The following is a 16760-nucleotide window of genomic DNA, read 5'->3' on the forward strand; positions in this document are numbered from 1 at the left end:
CATAAAGTACTGCATTTAGAGTCTCATTCACAGACAGAGAATTGGTATAGATGGTGCAGTATCAGTGGGTTTAATTCTACAGGCGGTCTGGGAGTTTTTAACTATTATCAAAGAATGAACTAACTAAATATTTCAATTTCTAGTGCACAATCTTTCCTCCTTTTGTGTGATCTTAATGACCTAAAAGTTGTATTCTAACTATGACTGTTTTTTTAAAATTTATGGATATTATGTTGCACAGGCCACCTGCGAAGAGCTGAAGCTCTTTATTTAAATAACTTTTTTCTGTAGCAATATAGAGCCCAGACTGTTGTGGGAGAGGGTGGAGAAACTCGTACCAAGACCAGGCAGTGGCAGTTCCTCAGGCTCTAGCAACTCTGGCTCACAGCCAGGATCTCATCCTGGCTCTCAAACTGGATCTGGTGAACGCTACAGGCTACGATGTGAGATTTTCCTTTCTGAATTATTTACGTGCATTGTACACTGTTTTGCTGTCTGCTTCCTTGAAGACCAGATTCCATTGGTCGTATTGATTTTAAAGAAGAGGGTGAAAAGTTCACCAAGTGAAAATAGATATAGTTTTCAGATGACTGATTTTATTTATACAAACATGGGAATACACATTTTACTTTGAAGAATAAACCTGTAGATGTCCACTGCAAGTTACTATAATACTGGAGGCCCTCTAGCAATTAATATTTGGATGCAAAGAAAATTAGTTCTTTCAAAAGTAGTCATACTTTTAAACGGTTTTTTATTGTTAATGTTGTTGACAACACAATAATTGCATTCAGTGTAAGCCACTATATCAGCCTGTGAAGTATATGTAGACAAGTACAGCAAAAGTTTAAAAATCAGCAATAATTTAACTGTATATTGTGACACTAACCTTGCCCAGACTCAAATTTGAAAATCTGCATGATCTTCAATCTGTTATTATAATGTAAGTTAATGTCATTTTTGTGCCTTTGGCTGCTTGGAATTTACAGGTTTTGTGCTCACTGAGAAATTTTGAATTTTAGTGCTTCAGTACTTCGGTTTTTTATTTAAATATTTTCTTTACAGCATCATCAAAGTCTGAGGGTTCACCGTCCCAACGCCATGATAATCTTAACAAGAAACCAGAGGAGAAAAAGGACTTCAGGCCAAATAGACCAGCTGTAAGCTTTTAAAGCTCACTTACTTTCTTGTAGATTCATGTTTCACATTTTCCAAACTGCAGTCCATATAAAGTTAATGTTCAATTTCTTGAATAAATGTCATACAAATTAAAGACAAATTTTATTTTTTAAATTTACATTTATGGCACATCTGGTTCTTTAAATTCATGCTTATGGATTTGCATGCTCCCAGTTGGATATTGAAAGACAGATAATGAAATTATTTATCACAAATACTATTACAGTAAGTGTATTAGCAAATATATTTCCTCTTTTTAGAAACAAAATAATATGGTAGAAATTTGTTTGTTTATGGTGGTTTTTTTCTTCTCTCTCTCCTCCCCTTCAATCCTGTTGATTTGACCAATGATGGCTCATGACTCAATCACATGACCTCTCATGGGTTGCTGAATGTTGTAGGGGGATGTGGTAAGATATGCCATTTTAGCAGTTTTGTGTTTGCTTGCATTTTTAGTTGCCCAAATTGATTTATTTGTTAAAAGTCATGTGTATGCTTTTGTGGGGTTCCAGGCTATATATTTAGTGAACAATTGAGTTTTTGGATCATGCGTGTGTTGGTTTCTTACTCTGCAACATTTTAACCATATTTACTGAAATGTGAACAGTTTTGAGTACAAAACATTAGAGTTAGTAAATTCTAAATTTAATAGCAAACATTTGATTCCTTTGGATATTTTCATTGAGGATGACTATTTATCAAAGATTGAAGATATAGGGATACAATAAGTTTGACTTATAGTAAAGAGAGGTGTGAAAAATAAATATTTTGTTTGAATGAAATAAATGTTTCACCTTGAACCCTATGACTTTACATTGTTTGAGATATTTTGTTTACACCAGTCATTTATGGTTGTAACTTTTGGAATGGTGCAGAGTGCAGCAAATTGATGAGAAAGCTGCATCAAGTCATGCTGACTTAGGCATAATATTGTTTTTGATGCTGGCTGAAATGGGATGAAGTTAATGTAAATCAAGACTATAGATTTTTTTTGGAATTTTTCATTTAAAAAAAAATGCTTGCATTGAAAAGTTGGTTTCCTTGGCCGCTATAACTAATAGTTACGGTGGAATGTGCATCTGGTTGAAGACTGCAATTTTCAGTTTGACTGTTGTGTGAAATAATTTTGGCCTATTCTGAATAAATTTAAACTTAAGTTCAATGCCATTGTCTTTTTTTTATTTCATCTGTCCTTTTTAGAATATTTTAGCATCAAATCAGATTTCATGTATTTCTAAGTTGCATTTATACCTTTTACTGCCTGAATTCATTTACATTAAGACTTCTTGCTACTGTTGCCTCTCCTTCACCTCTACATTTCAGTTGGCTGGCTGGTTTATTGCTTGCTTAATTTATGGCAATGTTAAAGTGTCTGGTCTTGGAAGTGGTGTTCTTCCAATATTTTACTTCAACAAGAACATCCATATTATGTACAGCGGTAAAATTTGAAACTGGCATGAAATATATTTTGCAGCTTTTTAACAGTTTCATAGTCTATTGTTTAAAATGCCATTGTCATTGTTTTTGTTCAGCATAAACATTTAGCCTAAATAGTTGACCAGTGACCTAATTTCTTAGTTTCAGGATCTTGCTGCTTTGGCTAAAGAGCTTCGAGCTGTAGATGATGTTCGACCTCCTCAAAAAGTTACAGATTATTCTTCATCAAGTGATGAATCAGGAACTACTGATGAAGAAGATGAGGATCTGGAACAAGAAGGGACAGATGAAACCGGACCAATGTCAGATGATGCTCAGGCAGTGTATGTAATCTTAGTTACCAACAACGGTGAAGATAATTTGTGTGACTTGTACCATGAATTGAAAGTGCTCTAAACGTAGGTCCTGTGAAACTCGGCAGAATTGTTATTTTGTATGTCTCTAACGCCGCCGTTCTTTGCCAGTGTTTTTTTTAAATAGGAACTTAGTTAGAATATTCTGATAACTTACAGCAGAGAAGTAGGTCATTCAGGCCTTTGCTGTTGGTTGTTTTCTTGTAAAAGTCACACTCCGGTCTTTTGTGCACAAACACAAATTAGTCCCCTGAATAAATGCTGGATGGTTTTTGAAATTTTGTATATAATCCACCTCCATGACCCTTTTCTTTGTGGAAAATGAGGAGAAATTCATTTCCCTGATTCTTTTGTCCATTGCTTTAATCTGTGATGTCTACTTACTGACCAACATGTCACAGAAAACAGACAAGTGGACATAAATTATCAAAACCTTTGAATATTTTTTAATATCTCCCTTTGATCTGCTCTGTCCTGAGGAGACCAAACTCGTTTTCTGCATTGACTGCACATGGTACAGTTCTGTTAGTCATTTCCGGGGAAGGCAGTGCTCAAAATTGAGACCTTTGAATTAATTATTGAATAACATTGTGTTAAAGCAGAGCCAACTTCAGTTATTAATATGCATACATTCCCAGGTTACTGTGTTCCTAACATTATTGAAATTCTATAGTTCGGTTTACATTTCAGTGTGAAGAATGGAAGGAAATGATAGCTCACTTCACGGTTTCCTGTAGTAAATTTAGCCTATGTCTGGCCATTTGTGTCTTCAGTCTACATTCTTCTATAGCCTCACCAATTTATTACATTTCAGTTTTGACATTTTGAACTCTGCATGCGCGAAGGTAAATTTGCATACAAGACCATAGTGCTGCTCTCTTGTTAGAGAAATGGCTGGTGGTGGTCTAACCTGAGAGTCACCACACCTGAAGTGAGGGGAGAGTCATAGATTTATGCAGCATGGAAATAGACCCTTCTGTCCAACTCATCCTAAACTGACCTAGTCCCATTTTCCAGCATTTGGTCAAGATCCCTCTTCACGCCTTCCTATCTATCCAGATGCCTTTTAAATGTTGCACTTATATCCTCCGCCACGTCATCTGGCAACTCGTCCCATATACACACCACCCTCTGCATGAAATTGTCGCCCCTCCAGTCCCTTCTGAATCTTTCCCTTCTCACCTTAAACTATGCCCTTCGTTTAAAGGAGAGACCTTCCTGGCAGCCGCACCAAGTACAGAGATTAAACCCTCTCTGTTTTTGTTATTCTGCATCACAAGCTAACCATCCAACTAACTGTGGCATGTCTTTCTCTCAAGTAAAGTACCTAATGCCTTCAGAAAGCCAATTTATTTTCATTCATCAATTGCAGTAAGCTGTAACTTCTACCAATAGCTAAGAAACTTTACAGTTAATGTGCCAGTCACCTGTGCCACCCATGAAGTGAAAGTACCTGAAGAAGAGAAATTGAAGAGCAGAAATTCCAGGCGAGAGAAAGGTTCCTCTCAGAGAAAGGTATCATTGTGTGGAGCTGGAGGAACACAGCAGGCTAGGCAGCATCAGCGGAGCAGGAAAGCTGATATTTCAGCTCAGGATCCTGCTTCCGAAGCCTCAGTTAGATTGGGACTTTGAATTTTAACTATCCGAGTAGAATGTTGACTTTTCATGGTTTCTAACTACAGTTAAACTATTTGTAACAAATAATCATTCTTGTTACTTTGGAAATCAGGTGATTGTTGTGTGTTGCCTGGGCATATCTGACTGGTAAATTGCTGACTTTGAATACGTAGATCAATATTTAAACTTTTGTGATGTCTCTATGAATACTGGGGACATGATGTCCAGTGCACTAGCCCTGTGAGGCGTGCCACCATCCTCAAATAACCTCTGCTTTATGATCCTTATCCAATTGCATCTCCACTTTTGCTGCTGTTCTTTTAATCCCACTACCTTAATTTTGATCGCAAATCTCTCATATAACTTCATAAAAGAGGGGGTTCTACCAAAACGCACATCCTGGCAATGAGAAGTGGCTATAATGTCATTGATGAATAGGGGAACACTATTTCTAAAATGTGAACTTGTGTTGGCTATAATGCGCTTCCATTGGTCACCTTAATGTTGATGTTTAGGAAGATGTTTTCAGAAACTATTGCAGGAAAAGCAATTTGGATTTTGATTCTCCTCATCCTGGATAGTGCATCAAGCCATCCTCCCATCATTTGTGAGTTTTCTGCAAGCATCAAAGTGCTATTTTTACCCCCAAACACAACCTCTCTCCTTCAACCCATGGACCAGGGTGCAAAAGCAGCTTTTAAAGCTTATTGTTAAAGGCGCACATTTAAGAGGCTGGTTGCAGCCATTGAGGGGACAGTGTTCTTTAATTTTGGAAGAGCTTTAACATCAAGAATACAGTTGATATTATCATGGAGGCCTGAGCAATGTCAGTAATGCTGCTTGGTGGAAGCTTCTGCCAGATTTTTTTTGAGTTTTAAAACCTTTGTTCTGTCAGAGGAGCTCCCAAGAATCAAAGAACTTTGTGTGATCTTGCAAAGCAAGTTGGATTTGAAGAAGTGGAGACTGAGGATGTTGAAGAGCTGTTTGACTCCCACTGTGAAGACCTCTGCAGCTGTCTGCAACACCTTGTCACTGAGGGGGATGTGGAAGCTGGAGATGAAGAAGATGAAGTCCAGGATGCAGCACCATGAGAGCATTCCACTTCCGTTTTCCTTCTATTCTAAGGGAAATTGAGAAGCTGTTGCAGCTCTTAGGGGACAATGATTACAATGCAGAATGCAGCAGGATAGGAGTTTGTGGAATAAGATCTTATTTGGCACCCTCTGGCCAGCATCTTCATGAAAGAAGTAAAAAGGCAAAGCAGCAATAACAAAATATATAACAATAACAATGATGTCATTTTTAAGCCGGCCACCAAGAAACAATCAGAAGACGATGAACCACCCCACCAATTTCTGGATTAACTATTTTTCTCCCTAACCCTAAAACTATATTTGCACCTGAAGGGGGTGATGATAATGACTCTCAACCCCTGCATTAACAACAGCAACAACCTCAAAAGCCTTCTCCCCATCAAGTTATCTTGACACTTTTCTAAGATAACGTGTTACATGTACTTTTATTTCATTATTAGATAAGAATTAAACATGTATTCAAACTGTGCTATCCTTTGTGTTAGTCTTTTGAAGAATTTTTGAGTGAGTTTTTTTTCGGTGATCTGTCCCAACCCCTATTCCCATTGGACGCTTTATTTCCAAAGCGCAATTTTCAAAGCAGGATATTGACAGAAACATAACGAAGCGTTATAGCAGAACACCCCACCACCACCCCCCCAATATAATATACGTACTTAGTCACACTTTTGGAAGTGCGTGTAAGCAATATCAATTATATCGCTCTCAACAAACTCTCCCCAATATCTACTGTAAGAACCCAATCAAATCAGTCAAACACAATATTTGATTTTAACAAATCCTTGCTCACTTTCACAGACTGTGTGTACTTTTTCAAATGTCAGTGAATCTTTTCCTGGCTTGTTGCAGAAACTTCCCCAATACTAGCACTTGGCCAACTGCTCTGTAGTTGCTAGGATTTTTCCTCCTCCTCCTTTTAACTGTTTCAACATTACTGCAGTTTGAAAAAACCCTTCTCCCTGTCCTCTTTCACACACATTTATGGAGTTTTGGAAGATTCTGGCCAATGCCTCTACAATTTTAATTTTTCCTTCATTTGTAATGTAGAACGTATCCTATCACATGGGGTGGTATTATCTCCGTTTATACTTCCAATATCTCGATTGTTTCCTCCTTTATTGCCACACTGGCAGCACATTCCTCTTGAAAACAGATGCAAAGAAGTAGTTCACAATTTCAGCCAATGCACCGAACTCCACTGAAAATCTTCCCCATGGACTCAAATTTCCTTTGACTGCCTTTTTATTGCGTAGCATCTTTTTCATATTTGCTGACATTGCAGCATTAATATGGTGTAACAAAATACGTCGAAATGTTGTTGCACGTTGGTTTGGCGTATGACTGACTTTAAATGGTCTGAGCTTCAAATTGGACTTCACAATTTACCTGAATTTCCAAAACTGTCTCAGAATTACATGCTGTATATGTCTACATTTTTATCTATCAGACCTTCAAAGCTGAGCAATGGCGAAACTGAATCTGTGAATACAATGATTGTTCATGATGATCTGGAGCTGCTGACTGAAACTCCTGTTACTCCCTCTAAAGATGGCACTTTAATTGTTCGACAGGTACCGTGTTTCGTGCAGAAAGATCTGCCTTTTGTCTCTTAACTGTTATTGAGCAGTTTTATATATGTTTTCTGCTATTTTTCATGTTCGTAGCTTAGCAATTGATATAAATTTATCAGTTCTTCAGTATAGTTTTCCTTTCTTTTATTTAGCACAAAAGATATTCTTATTTCTTCTGTTCACTGTAGTTGTCTTGCATGTGTTACTATGTCCATCATAATAGTTAAAACCTTGAGTTTAGATGGACAGGAAGTGACTGCAGAGAAAAATGATAGATGCGTAATGTTCACTACTAAAGTTTGACACCAGTTCATTTTGTTTTTAAATTAAACTAACCTGTCTGTAAGCCATCATTCATGCAAGTGTTTTACTCTAACTTCAGACTTTTTTTTTAATAAGCACTAAAACCTCACATTTGTAGCTGTAGCCAGGTAATTCCATTTTTAACTCTATTAAGCAGCATTGCTACAAAAATGGAAACATTTACAGAATAACATGTTGATTCTCCATACTACATTCTCTTTAAATTCCATTACGTTAGTTATTACAAGAAATTTAGATTATTAATTACCCAACAGCACATCAAATTCATGTTGTAATGTTTGTCACTTTTGGAGTATTATAATGCTTTAGATCAAATTAACATCTTACATTTCCATCTGAGAAGAGCTTTAGGATTTAGGTATCATGCAATTTTTTTTAATTGAAGCCACTGCTGAATTTATAACTAGTCTTTGTTCTGCCTGGAGTAATGTGAAGTGCTTATCTATTGAAGTGGTTTTGTCAAATTATACCAAATTTAATTGCTTGTTAGAACTAGTTGTGCTGAGATAAAAGCTGCAAAATCCAACTTTGCATTAACTCTTCTGCCAATTAACTGTTAGGGTGATAGGTATTCAAGCAACTCTTCAGCAAGACAAGTATGCCTGTTTTTTCTACAGAGCGCAGGTGAATTAAAGCGTGCCAGCCACCATGAGAGTAATGGCTTTGCAACCCGCATTCACCTCTTGCCAGATCTCATACAGCAAAGCCATTCCTCCACCTCCCCTACCAGCCAGCAGTCTCCCATCATGTCCCCTCAGCTGCCCCAGGACGAACTCACTACTAATGAGGTATGTTTGACACGATAGCCGGCTGCTGTTCTGGCATACCACTCCTGTAAACTAGTTAGTCACAACAGCACTCCAGTCAATTTCAATGCTTCTCATCTTTAACTTTCAGTGTTTGTCAGTTCTACACTGCTGTTGTCTAAAATACTAAATCCTCTTACAAAGGTAGAATGTTTTGATTCCAAAACTTGCCAGTTAATGAATATTATTAAGTTTGATTTGTAAAATGGAAGAAAGCTTCAGTAGAATAGATGTTCACTATTGCCATCAATTTAAGAAAGCTGACTAATTTGATTTTCAGAGTTTTGAATTGGGCTTGAATTTCTAAATGTATTTTTTGTAAGGACGTGAACATGAAATGTAACAAACACAACTAATTCAGAAATATCCTATCCCGGCAGTAGATGTGATTGGCACACTCAGGCTTCACGAATGGTAATTTATCATTCGTTGCAGATTTCCAGTTAACTGTGATACAATTGTGAACAAAAATGGTGAAGCTGATGTAATGTCAAATTACCCATGTGCTTGTCTAGATCTTACTGGGGAAAGTAAGCTGGATTTTATTCAGCAGAATGACAAATAGTTGTTTACATGAATCAAAATTTCTCATTCATGCCCTCCTTCAATTCATGACCTGATCCATCTGTTATATAACTATAAAGGTAAAACATCCTGATATTTCAAAGGCATTGTATCATTGGAGCTGTGAGTTAATGCAATCTCACCTTGTTACATAATGGGAAAACACTCAATTCAATGTTTGCAGTCAGTAAGCATTAAAATAAGTTGTTTTTGTTGCAAGCTTTAAGACATTTTAAAAATTAAAGCCCCATAAAATAACAAAAGGTTTAAAATAAGCCTGATTGCTTCATGCATGCATCCCAAAATTACTCCATCCCATTATTCCCGCCAAATGAGGCAGAAATTGAAAATCTTGTGTCATTCTTGCACATGCCTCAGTTCCCCCTCCAATCACCTTCTCTTCCTTTTCCTCCCTCTCCGCTACCCACCTCTTAAAATCCCCCCCTCCTACCCCATTTCCCACATTACCACGTTCCATGCTCTTTCATCATTTTCTCCTGCCCCATTGCCACACCATCCTTGCCCCTACTCTCCAGTCCCATCCTTGTTCTCCTTCCTTTCTTTCCTTCTCCCTGTTCCCAAGCCCCCTCTACTGCTCCCTGTTTGCACCCTGCCTTTTCCTCTAATGTGTGTCTGCTTGTCTCCATCTCTCTGCTTCTGTCCGCCCCTTATCTTTTTCGCCCTTTGGCCTGCTCCCCTCTTGTCTGCCCACCCCATCTAGGATGAGGTCCATCAGGATATGGGAGCCTGTCAGCCCACAGGTCCAAACCTTTGCTTAATACCACATCCCTGCAAATAGTAATTTTCCTGTGTTTCCTCTCCCATCCATTTCCTGATTCAAAATTTTTGTGGAGACTGCCAGTTGTTCTGGATTTCTCCATTAGAGGACATAAATTATTGCAGCCTAGTTTCTTGATTTTAAAAAAAAATTGAATTAAGCTACCTTTTGACTGCTGCAGTTCAATGATATGCTTGCCCTTCTCAATTTATCCTTTAAATCCCTAGTATAATTATAGTGAATTTGCAATATGCGCCTTTCAAAGTTATCTAGTTTGGTGCCAAAACTGAATACAGTACTCAAGGTGAGAATTCTATGTAACTGACGAGAATCTTCCTCACTTTACAGAGCCCAGCATCCCATTTCTGTACCTACCCACTATCCTTTAGTGATTTTTGCGCACAAACCCACAAAATCCTATGCTCCTCAGTTGCTAGTTTCTTGCATTCAAGAAAATATTCTGGTTTCACTTTCTTGAATTCAAAGTAGATGACGTTAGGACTTTGTTGCATGATACCCATCTGTCTCCACAAATGCAATTCCTGTGCAGATCCATTTGTAACATTCTGTTTCTATCGATAGAACTTATGGTACATTCTGTCATCTGAATGTTTTGCTATCCAAACTTCTTTATACATCCAAGTTATTCATGTATTAGCTAAAAGGTTGAAGCCCCAGTACAGATCACTTGGCAGCGTAATGTGCCAGATCTCGCTTCATTGAATGATTTACCCGAAAGCCCAGGTTACCTGCAATTTACTCCCTCAATTTTGCCAGTAGTACGTGGTTTGATTTATTGTGCAGTAAAGGATTTGTAAGATTAAAGTATGCAAGGAACAATGTACTAAAGTTCTCATGAATCCATCAGTTTTGTATTTTCTAATAAATATTCAATCAGCATAGAACAATGCCGTTATTTGGGTTGGAGATTCTGAGGGACAATTATTTTAGAATGCAAAAGTGATCAGAGATTACTTATTCTGCTTTGGGTTCCATTTAACCATAATTGATCTCGAGTTAGGTATGGTGCCTTTACACTAACGTCTGCTCATTCCACAACCAACTAGCAAACGAAGGAAACTGGCACTATGATAGTTGGTGCTTGTGAGAGAAAAAAATTTCAGCTGTAATAGATCACCAAGGTAATTTTACAACAATATAATGGGTGGAGGCAAAGTGAACACGGGTTTGCTGAACAAAGAAAAGGATGCATTTATTTGGCTGAGAAAAGATGACTAGGTAAGCATCAGTGCTGTTTCAATCACAATCTTCTATAGTCCATTTTAGAATAGTCATCCTAATATTTATAAGCATTAAACTGGCAAGTTTTATTTGCGTTTTGAAGTATCATTGTCATTTCATTTCATTTAACTAATATTCTCATTTCTTGTTTAACCATCTTTCATACATTTTGTGCTTCTGCAATCAGACTTGTATGTTTTTGGTAGGGCAAAGCAATATTAACCCTTTGATCACTGCAGTCACATTTCTGCACCACAATTTAGTTGGTTAGACTTTTTATTTCCCCCTGAAATTGCGGTGTATTATTTGGCTCTGTAGATATGTCTGAAATTCAAATCTAAAAGATTCAATCAAAGGTGAGATTAAATTGATGGAAAGTTATCATGTTGAGTTTAAATACATAGACCACTTGGGCTGAATGGCCTGCTTCTCGTATTAAATCCTATATAATAAATTGTTCAATTTAGCTTTGCTATATTAACATGCAAACGTTTCCTCAGTGTACTTTTGGAAGTATACATACTTAATAAGAAAGACATTCAGTACTCAGAGGGTTAACTGTAATGATAATGTTATTCTCCAGTTTTGCAAAAATAACCCATTTTTCTTGAAGGATTTTATATATACACCATAAATGGATTTGTTTCATTTGATAAGTTCATATTCCCTGCTACATAACCAGTCCTCATCTTTCCTCTCTTACCTCCTTGGCAACCTCTGGCCCCACCCTGCCTCTCTTTCTCCCACCTTCTACCACTTCTGGCCTGAAGTTTCACCTTCCCCTAACCTGATCCTGCCGCCTCTTCTCTCTCTGACTCACTAGACTCTCACCCTGCAGCTTCCCTGTCAATCTCTCCCATTCGTATGGATATCTCTGGGTTATTTTTGTGAAAATGGGGCAGTTCCTTTGCTGCAAAGTAGAACGTATGACTGAAATTTCAACTTTGGAAGACTTGACTTGATAATTTTGTTTTGTGTAAATTAAAAGTTAAAGTAAAAATATTGGTAAGAAATAGATTTTGGTCCAAAGTGTATGTGATGTTTAATATGGAGGAATTTTGGATCAAATGTGATGGACCTGACTGTCATGAATGCAACCCAGAGTGTTTAAGCAGTATTGTTGTTGTAAATATGTACATCATCGCTGGTCCAGCACATCGTTGGAGTTGAGTTCTAGTAAGATCTCTTTCTAAATGGCATTGGTCTTCATATAATGAAAAACATTGGAAAAATAAGCAATTTGACTTTTTAAATTAGATTTTACAAGCAGAGATAACTATTTTAAGACTGGAAGGCATTAACTTAGTGTTTTAATTTGGTAATGTTCAAGGTATCAGTTAGAAAGTCACTGTTTACAGTAGTACCATGTAAATGAGAAGTTCAGGAAAGTGTGAATACATTGTTTTCTTGCTCATTAGTTCAGTGTGCTCTGAGCAGTAATTGGGTAAACTTGGCAGCAGCAGCATACAATTTAATCCAGATCTTTATTTTTATATATACATACAAAATAATCTCCATGTGGTTGCATGGAAAATTCATAGGACTAAAAAGTGATGTTTCTTGTAGCTTTTTCCTGTTTGCCAAATATCCCTTTAGGCATTTTTTGAAGTGATATATGGTACATGTATTGGTTCAATTGGTCTTCAAACGACTTATTAATTTTACAGATTTTCATTCTATTACTTACAACGTGCAAACTTATAAAATATGAAATGCCTTGAATACATTTCTGAAAAGTTGCGTTTAATTATGCTTGCAAATTTAATTGTGCAAAATCATGCAATTTGCATTGGAAATGAGGCGTAGCAGCAAACTTCATAAGGCATTCAATATTCCTCATAATCAATATAAGATGACAAGCAGCTGACCTTTTCTTTTACAGAACTGTTTTTAGTGCCTGCAATTATAGTCAGTCTTTAACCAGTTGTTTTATTTGAAGGTTTGATTTGAACTATATAAACTTAAACTAGTTACTATACAATCATGTGCCCCTTTCATAAGTGAGCTGCTTCTTTCCACTTTAAAACCTGTTGATGTAAAGTGTAAACTAATTTAACTTTGGAGACTTTCAATAAGCAAAATCCTAAAATGCAGTAGCGCTTTTTTTTCATTATTCACAAATTGTGTGGTTGATACAATATTGGTCGAATCTGCAGATGTTCATAAGTCCCTTCACAAACGCAAAATGCTGTGGATGCTAGAAATGTTCAGCACATGGACAACATCTGTGCAGAGAGAGAAGCAGAGTTAGTGTTACACATCTGCATTAGAACTGGAAAAAGTTAGAAATGTATTAAATTTTGAACAAAATGGGTGTGAGAAGAATAACATAAAAGAAGTTCTGTGATGAAGTGGAGAGAGGAGGAAGTTAAATGATAAAAGGTTTAATTATACAAGGTCAAAGAGTTATTTTGGGGCAAATATAGAAATGGAAGGTTTATCTAGAGATGGGATGAATGGCAGAATCCTGAATATGTACTGTTCAAGAGCACAGGAAAAGGAAACTGGAGAGAAAGGAGGAAGGGAAAAATCTGGGGGTGAAAGAATCAAATAAATTTGGGACTGGTATTACAATCAATAATTGTTGAATTTCATATTGAGTCTAGAAGCTTGTGAAGTGTTTGATTGAAATATTAGATGTTCTTCTGCATGCTTGAGTTTCATTACAACACAACACATGGGTAAGGTAGAAATATCAGCATGAGTGTGAAGTGACAACTTAAAATAATAAGCACCAATGGGCTCAGGGTCGTACTTGTTGACTGAAAAAAAGGACTTGGAACAGAGTTGTACAACAAAGTAGGCATCCAGTCTGCGTTTATGCTGTCCAGTGTAGAGTAGACGATATTATGGGCAGTAACTACAATATGTTAAATTTTTAAAAAAGCAGAAGGAAACCACTGTTTCACCCCAAAGGTGCATTTCAGGCCTTCATATGAATATCACAGGTGAGGTGGCTATTTTTAGCCCACTCCTTCCATACTCTTGAGAAGTCTCTGTTATTACTGCTGCTGGCTGGTTAGTTCAGAGGTGCTACTAATGAATTAGAATGAGGTGCTACTAATGCCAAGTTCATTGGTTCAACCCCGTACCGTCAAAAGAATATGAATGAAGAGCAACCTGGCATTGTGCTGAGCTTGGTTATCAAGGTGGTGGGTAAGAGAATGAAGCTGAGGGTTTTACTAAGGTCAGATTTTTCCAAGTTGGTCCTTTTTGCCTCAACTTCACGTTCTTCCCTGCCTTATTTGACAAGGTACACCAAGCTTTTCTGTTCCATTCCACACACTTGTGCACTTACCCATTCCCTCCCAGAGCCGTGATAGAGTACATCTTTGGTCCCAGCAGCCTCTGCATTTGACAGATCAGTCTCTGCCTTGACGCCGCTTCTAGAATGATCCCATTACCAAATTCAGTTCCAGCTCCATTCCCTTTCAGCATTCACTCTGCAATGCCATGGTTCGGTCTGTAGTCAGTCCCAACCCTTCTTTCCTATTTATGAAGTAAGTATTTATTCAGGAAATACAAATCTTGCCCTTTTACCTCCTTCCATTTCTCGGTTTAAGAAACAAAATGCTCTTTTCAGATGAAACAGTGATTACCTGTTCATTTTTCAATTTACTACACTGTATTCACTACTACCATCTGGTACTCATATTGGGGAGACCAAATTTCACCAGTTTTCATACTCCTCAACTTTTCCATTCTCACCTTTTGCCTGGCCTCTTGCAGTGCTCTAATCAAAACTTGAGGAAAGGCACTCCGTCTTTTGGCTTCTTGCTTTACAACCATTGGACTCATCATTAATTTCAACAATTTTAGGTGGTAACCTCTGCCTCCATTTTGTTTTACTTTCTTCACTAGTTTGTTCTTTTTCTTATCTCCATCAGCTTTGTTTTCAGCTGCCAATTATTTATCATCTTGCTGTTCATATCAACTGTTGACACATCTATTGTTCCGTAGTTTGTTTCATTACTACAATTTTATTTGGATCATCCACCCATGTATCATCTAGTCTCTGCTATCCTCTCTCTTTTTCATATCTGTTTGCTGGCATTACCTTTCTGCTTTGGCTCGCTCATAACCTAATACACTTCTGACTTTGGACCAATTTTAATGTAAAATTACAACCCTAAAATGTTAACTGTTTCTTTCTCCACATATGCTGCCAAACCTGCTTTATCATTGTTTTTTCCAGCGTCTAAATAGCTGGACGTATCATTTGAAGTTGTGCATTGTTAAAATGTTCATTAACCCAAAAATGACACTGAAACTGATAAATGGGTAACACAGCATTACATTTGGAAATATTAGTCAGTGTTTGATTTAAATTTATTAAGTCTCAATTACATTAAGCTATTGACTGTAGAACCATTGGAATGTTACTTTGGATTTCTAAATACGGTGGCCAGGGTTTTGTTTTCGCCTTAGCTGCAATATTTTAGTTTATTTATGATGTACAACTTAACTTTGAAGTTAGTACATTTTAATGTAAAAGTATGTTCTTCTGTGTAGAATTCACCGTACGCTTTTTCATTTATATGCTAAGTTGAAGAATGTAATCATCCATTTAGTGTTGGTTTGTGTGATACAGATAGACTCAACATTTAACTCGTAACATTAGAAAGTTACAGAATTGTGATAATTTAGTGCAAAATTAACTTCCTTTAAAGGTAAATTGATCCTATAAATGCTTGCTGTAATATATGTAAAAAGACTAAGTGCAGAAATATTCAATTTCAAATTACTATGGATCTCTCTTGAGTGCATTCTGTCTTCTGTCTTTTGCATTTTCTAATTTTAATTCACTTCAATTGAATGTTCCTATTATAGACCCCGTCAGCAGGAAATACACTCCAGAAACACAAATCATCTTCATCATTCACACCATTTATAGATCCCCGATTATTGCAAATATCCCCATCTAGTGGGACCACTATATCTTCAATGGGTAAGTGATAAAATGCAGTGCATTTGCCATGATATAAAATTATAGTGACTGTAATTTACTTTGTAAAGGAAATGCAATTAGAAGGATCTGCTGCAGTATTCATCTTAAAATTTCAGAAACTTACCCCCATTGTCCTCGAGAGGGTTTGGGCATGTAAAAGATATTTTAAGAAGTCTTGGATTTATTAATATGAATTAGAGGGAGTGAAAAAGGCAAAGACATTACCTTTAAACTGCTCTGGAGAAAAAGGTGGACAATGTCTGGATGGACACCTCCTATCTGTAATTGACCACCTTTCAATGCCCAAACAATAAGAAAGCCAAAGAACTGCAGATGCTGGAAATCAGAAACAAAAACAAAAATTTCTAGAAAGTCTCAGCAAGTCTGGCAGCATCTGTGGAAAGAAAGCAGAGCTAACGTTTTGGATCCAGTGACCATTCATTCTGGAGAAGGGTGTGTTTGTGCACAGTCGCTACAGGGATCTGTAATCCACGCCCTGGTGTCCATTTGCAGCACTGCCTTCCAGTTCTGGAAGACCTTATCATGTATGAACCTCTGAGATTCAGAGGAAAGACAGATTTGTGAAAATGCTGCTTGAGTGTATATGCTCTTTCTGTCTGCGAAGAAACGGGCCTCTGTGTGTTAATATATGTAACTTCCAATACACCCAAGTGTGCCACACTGCGAGCCTGACTGATGATTCTAAATTGGTTGTAAGTGCAATTCTGTTCACACTTAGGATCTTTTTTTAGCAAATTTTGTCCAAACTCTCCACGTAACTGAAATCTGTCATCCTTGGTATCTTCCTAGTCAGCCTCTTCTGTATGTCTCCAAGATGTGACATCGT

The 16760-nt window shown here is 37.1% G+C and overlaps 1 protein-coding gene across 5 annotated transcripts in view; it reads left to right on the forward strand.

Moving 5' to 3' along the window:
• Positions 1-16760, forward strand: part of LOC125453113 (mitogen-activated protein kinase kinase kinase kinase 4) — a 272621-nt gene that overhangs the window by 221932 nt on the left and 33929 nt on the right. For 3 of the 5 annotated variants that reach the window (XM_048532228.2, XM_059646598.1, XM_059646600.1), the window contains 6 exons: positions 292-443; positions 1066-1160; positions 2758-2939; positions 7128-7251; positions 8193-8363; positions 15796-15913. In XM_048532228.2, the coding sequence (XP_048388185.1) occupies positions 292-443; positions 1066-1160; positions 2758-2939; positions 7128-7251; positions 8193-8363; positions 15796-15913 (842 nt within the window). The remainder of the gene's footprint in view (positions 1-291; positions 444-1065; positions 1161-2757; positions 2940-7127; positions 7252-8192; positions 8364-15795; positions 15914-16760) is intronic. The other 2 variants (XM_059646599.1, XM_059646601.1) reach the window with 1 other exon arrangement.

Source organism: Stegostoma tigrinum, chromosome 6 (assembly GCF_030684315.1).
Source record: "Stegostoma tigrinum isolate sSteTig4 chromosome 6, sSteTig4.hap1, whole genome shotgun sequence".
Taxonomy (NCBI): domain Eukaryota; kingdom Metazoa; phylum Chordata; class Chondrichthyes; order Orectolobiformes; family Stegostomatidae; genus Stegostoma; species Stegostoma tigrinum.